Source organism: Plasmodium vivax, genomic scaffold, assembly GCF_000002415.2.
Source record: "Plasmodium vivax scf_6732 genomic scaffold, whole genome shotgun sequence".
Lineage (NCBI taxonomy): Eukaryota > Apicomplexa > Aconoidasida > Haemosporida > Plasmodiidae > Plasmodium > Plasmodium vivax.
Window position 1 is genome coordinate 1 of NW_001850163.1, and position 6,355 is coordinate 6,355.

Genomic DNA, 6,355 nt, shown 5'->3' on the forward strand with positions numbered 1-6,355 from the left:
ATCTAAGAATAAGGATAATATTAAAAAACTTTGTAAAAAACTATTAAGGAATTTAACAGATTTACCAAAACTTGATAATATGAAAAATAAAAGCCATACAGATCAATGTTTGTATTTAAATTTTTGGATATATGATGAACTAAGTAAAATATATGATCATAAGGAGGAAAATATTTTTGACGTACCTGATGTTGCTAAATTTCTTAATGCAGATATTGAAATTAATAAGGACTTAATTGAAAAAGATTTGAATAAAAATTATAAAATCATAGTTCCACCATCTCCCGCAAGGACACAACCCAAAGAAGGAGATTCTCAAAATTCGGATACAACTGGTGTAGTACAAACATCCCGAGAAAACCAGACACCTCCGGGAAATGAAGCAAATAAAGGAGGTCAAGAAGTTAAAGAAAGTAAGGTAGCTGAAGCACCTAAAGTAATTAATGGACATGAATCAACAGTAAACAATAAAGAAACTCAAGTGTCTGCAGATAATCTACGGAATCAAGCATCTGGAGATAGTTCAGGCACTCAAGCATCTGCGGCTAATACAGGGTCCCAAGGATCTGAAGATGAACAAAAAAAAAAATTACCACAGGAGATCATTAATTATAAGGCATATAGTACACATAATCCTTGTTTTTTCAATTATAATTGTAAATTTTCTGAATGTAGAGAAATGAAACATCTGTATGAATATTTTAAAGATTATGAAACTATTAAGAACAAAATTWATTGTGACCAGCGTAAAAATGATGAAATATTTTAAATATCTTAAATATATTAGTTCCWTATATAATAAACACAAAGATGAAGAAGGATGCTGTTCCTGGGGCACGAAGATGTGTCCCTATTATTTTTTGCAATGTAACGAAGCTTATGATCCCAGAAAACTCATAAGGGCGTTAGAGTTAGGAAATTCGACAGAATGCAGTAGAATAAAAGAATCAGCTGGAGTTATCAAAAATGCTGAAGCAAAGTCTGAAGAAGAAAAATTACGTAATTCTATGTATATAAAATATATGACATGCTCTTATATCACTGGTTCTCATTTTAATAAAAAGGGCTTAATATGTCAGCAACAATCTCAACGTCCGCACATAAACAACAAATTTTTATCCAGATACAGTTCATATAATCCGCCAATAAATATATCAACCCCAATAAGTAAAAATATAACAGTCAATGGGAAGCCAATGAACGTAGTTTTAATATCTAATCCAAAAGCAAGTATAACAGAAGAGGACTTAAGTAAAAGTGAGACAGTACATTTGTCCAAATCTAAATCTGGATATTATAGTGCACTATTTCCAGAGGTAACTGAARAAAGTTCGTGCCTACTACCTTGAAGAAGCAGAAACGGCATGCCCAAAAGGGCAATCTGTAAAAGACATGTCAGAGTACTGTAGAAAGTCAAAACAATATAACGATATAATAAATGGTGCGAAATTACAACCAGAAAAACGTATAGAAGTAGGTGATACACAAAATTTGGAGGATATTGATGCACCTGCCGATACATCGTTCCTAAATGACATATTACAACAACTTCCTGTTCGAATGGGTGCCGTAAGTCTTGTATCTTTGGGTACCATAACCATGCTTTTCATGTATTATAAGGTATAATAAAATTTGCTTTAAATATAAAAATTATGTATTAATATTTTTAAAGGATTTTCCTAAAAAACGAATATTAAAAATTCAATATACTTATAAATATTTTTATATTATTCATTTGTATGTTAGTTTACACCACTTGGATCATGGTTACGCAATGTAATGGGAGGGGGGGAAAAAATGAAGCATGGCAATCATGGAGAACCTCACATATCATTGAACTACCAACAAGATCATATGCCTCAAAATTCTCAAAGGAAAAGAATAAAAATAGCTTATCAAACTTCGTGAAAACTTCACTATTAGCCTTAAATGTAATATAAAATGATTTAGAACAGCAACATGCCATCCTATCGTAAAATATGTTCATATCTGTAATAAGGTCTAACAGTACATAATACTGGGAAAAATGTCATTTTATTAACATAAGTAACTAGGTGCTAATAACACAAAAAACAACAGCTATTATAAAATAGTGTACGTAAATATAATTATTATGAATTTACACTAAAGTATTTTTAAAAAGTGATAAGCAATCTAGGAATAAATATACGTATCTAATATTCTCAATATAAATGAAAAAAAATGAAAAAATTGCAGATTTATGTAAACCAATTAATAAATCACCTTTAGGCACATTTGCAGCGGCAATTACTTGCATATTATAGTCGCTATTTTTATTATGTATTTTGTGTATTTATATTGTTAATTTTAAATAATCCTTATGGAATACTATTATCCTTTGGCTCATTTTTTTGTTGTTTAAATTTGTTTTTTTTTGTCAATTATTTAACAATTCAGATATTTTGAATTATCAATTCTTTTTAAAGAATCATTTTATTAATTTAAAAGTAAATATATTAACATATATCCATGTGTTTATTTGTCATAAATAAGTGTAGATAGGACATTTAATAATAATGTCTTATATAAGTGTATTTTTAAATAGTTTAAGCTTGGTTTGATTAATTAAAAATTATTCTTTCACTTCCAAAGTATGTTTAATTAATACAAAATGAATTAAAGTTTAATTAGGAAAAACTGAAGTGTAATAATGCCATACATAAACGTACACACTTTGGGTCCCTCTAATAATCAATAAATATGCAAAAACTTTGTATGGTTCTTTTTTTACATAATCCGTTTTTGCAATAATTAACTTTTTACATTTTTTTGTCACTTATAAACAGAAACCTCGTTTTGGTGATATTCATTATGATGTACAGATTAATTCATACTTTTTACGAAAATATGATCCTTTTTATGTAAAAGAAAATGTTCATTTTGACTATACTACTTTTAAATATCGTAATGCACCACAACGTATAACAGTGTCTACACTATGCTATACTTTGTGGTCGTAATTTTTATAGGTGTTCCTTAACAATCCAGTTATACTACGCAATACACTCAACCTATATGTAATATAAAGCGGTATTGTAATGATCCATAATAGAATTGTCATAATATGTATTATTTGAAAAAGGAAAATTTTTAACACTGCAAAGATATAGTCTAAAGAGGACAAACATAAAAGCACATAAACATATAATAGTTCCCTCTTACTTTAGACATAATAGGCTTATATATAACCAGAATATTTTATCTATTCCTCTATATTAGCTTTACCTTTATTACGAACACTCGTGCTGAATAAATATTCGTAAAATATATGCTACTTATAATACAGTCATATATATAACTGTTTTTATCACTCGAATGTAAGCACACATTGCAATCAAATTTACATATTTGGGAACATTTTTATATTATTAACATATTATATTTCTGCTCATGTGATTATGCATCTGAATGGGCTCCTACTGCTTACTAGGGCAGAAGCTTATGAGTGAATGTATTATGTAAATGCTATATTATTTCCTTGAACAATGACTTTTTTTGACACGTGGATCATTAGTTCACAGTGCGATAGCTTTTTCCAAATTACTGATATTCAAGCAGTAAATATTATCTATTTCCGCAAAATTGTGTCATCATTTAAATAGTAATATGTTATTGTTTTTTGTTTTACAAAAATGTAGTATACTTCGTGAGAAGTAAATTGCGTAATTAACAGTGCAAAAATAATGTAACATATGTGCAAATCAAGATCAGTTGTTACTGGATCATAAGGTGATGTATTAATAGAAGATATAAATGTTCGATAAATGTAAAAAATCATAATGTGTTTAAGCAAATACTATTAATATTAATATTAATAAATAAAAAAATGCCTTTTTTTTTGTATTCTCAATTAATAAATAAAATACAAAAAAAAAACATCAGTGAACTCTTAAAAATTCCAATCACAAAATCTAAAGCATAAAAAGGAAGATATACGAATTAGCACATAAAATACAAAATCACAATTATTAAAAACTACCATCCAATTTATAGCGTGATCTTGGTGTAGTTTCTCACAAAAAAATTTATTATGCTAAAGCGTCTGGAATTTTAAGATTCTAAAATTCCGGATTTTATAAGCTTTTCAGCACATATGCAAAAAAGCTTTTCTTCTATATCATGGATATTTTTTTCCCAGGAATTATCTTCCCATTTCATGAAATTTCTTTTCGTAGGCATTTCTCAAATATGCTAAATCATACAAACTCATTTGTGTTTATCAAAACACATAAATATTTTCTATATATTTTGTTTAATTACATCCCTTACAAGATTTACCTCTTACAAATCATATATACATCTTTAATAGCAATTCGAAATTGAACCTAGGTTTTATTATTTCTAAATAATCAGATTATTCACCAAAGTTTCTTATATGCTGATAATTATCATTTCAAAAAACCTCTACATTTTTTTTAGTTATGTGTATTATATCAATATTAATAGGTATTCACTTATTATTTCTGTTACACTAAAGTTCGTTTTCCATATACATTATACAGCTAATTTGTGTTTCTATGCCTCATTCTCCCCATTAGTAATAATCATTATTAACAAAATCGCATATTTATATCTTCATATTATCATTTCTTATGCACTTTTTTATTAAGAATCAATATATCACAATGAGCTTTGTGAAGATTGATATGAAAGGTACATACTACTTTCTCCCGAATTTGATGGGGTGTATTCTGAACCAGTCTCTGATGTTGCGCTTGAGTAATTTGAACTAACATCACTCATATAACTTCTTAAATTTTCCGCTCTTCTTTTTTTTTTCCATAGCTTTGCAGAATGGGACTGTTAAAAAAAAAAAAAAATTTAAGAGGTGTTAATTGTATTTACATTGTAATTATACATATATATGTTCGAAGATCTAAATGTCTTTATGAACAATTTATATGTTATTGTGTAATTTTGCTTACTCTAATGTACAATATTAAACCGAGAAATACTCCTATCATTCCAGTAAGTATAAGACCGTTGTGCAATCTACGGCTTCGTAATAAACTTTCATTCAATGTATAAAAATCCTGAGGTTTGAACTGTTTAAATACAGATAAACCATAACTACTACTATCTGGATAGCCACCTTCAGTATTATATGCCTTTACTCTTTCATTCACGGTTATTCGATTAGATTGTCCTGAACTTATTAGATTCATTTGTCTTCTTAATTCAGCTAATAAAATTTCCGGGTTAGAGCTTTTATCACAACTAAAATAATGGCTACATTCAGGTTCCACCTCACCATTTGCAAGGTAACAGCATAAGTTATTTTCTTTGCGTTTCTTATATAAATCATTAATATAATTAACATAATTATAAACAATCTCGCACGCTCCATAACCCTTATCTTTGCAGTTAATATAATCAACGTTTCTAAAATAATCATGCAAATCTTTCTCAGCTTTAACACTTTCCGCATTACGTGAAGCATAACATCTATATTTCTTATCTGTTATATAATTATAATTAAAATAGTTTATTGCATCGAAAAGGTTATTAGAAAGTTCATAATTACTAAAATACTTATCGTTATTACTAAAATTTTTCCTTACTTGATCACTGAACCAATGCTGGAAATAAACGCATTCATCATTACGTTTATCGTCATTGTGAGTGTCATTTATTTTTTTCAAAATAGTTACAGCTCGTTTACAAAATTTATTAGCTTTATCCTCAGTTACTCCAAATTTCTCACAAATTCCATCTCTGTCATTAATATCATACAAATTAAATTCTCCATATTTTTTGTATGCAGGAAGATCACTAAATGTTTGATCCTAAAATTAGGGGAAAATATATACATTATATTAATAATAAAATCTCTTTATTTTACGAGAGAATTTGTTATATTTTTTTTGAAAATATACACATAATATTCAAATAATAATATGATGATAATGCATTTAGTAAAATGGAAAATTACCCATTCAGTAGTTGCCATTGTTTCCACTAAAATAAACTTGGGTTGTAATATGTATTAATTAACTAATCAATAATGTATGTGCAATTTTATATCTTTGCATATAATAAAAAAGTAAGAAACCATAAATATGTAGATAATTTTATATTATTTCTTTACATCAATATTTGAATTTAATTACGTATTGATTTGTAAAATAAGTTCTTTTAAATACCTTGTAAAAATTATTATAGTAATAAATTTGTTAGCCCATAAAATTAGTATTTTTTTTATTTACAAAAATCAAAATTACAAACATTATATGTTAAAGGAAATATAATAATTTCGTTTATTTTATGGAAAACATTAATTTATTTTTAAATCCTGTAAATACTATTAAAAACATTTTGAAAAAATAAATTAAAT

The 6,355-nt window shown here is 27.0% G+C and overlaps 1 protein-coding gene across 1 annotated transcript; it reads right to left on the reverse strand.

Annotated features, from left to right (window-relative positions):
- Nucleotides 1-3,989: 3,989 nt before the first annotated feature.
- On the reverse strand, nt 3,990-5,971 carry PVX_022185 (variable surface protein Vir12-related; the record flags this gene model as incomplete). Its single annotated transcript, XM_001612493.1, has 3 exons — nt 3,990-4,821; nt 4,947-5,807; nt 5,954-5,971. The coding sequence occupies 3 exons, from the start codon at nt 5,969-5,971 to the stop codon at nt 4,642-4,644; spliced, it is 1,059 nt and encodes a 352-aa protein (XP_001612543.1). The 3' UTR covers nt 3,990-4,641.
- Nucleotides 5,972-6,355: the final 384 nt, after the last annotated feature.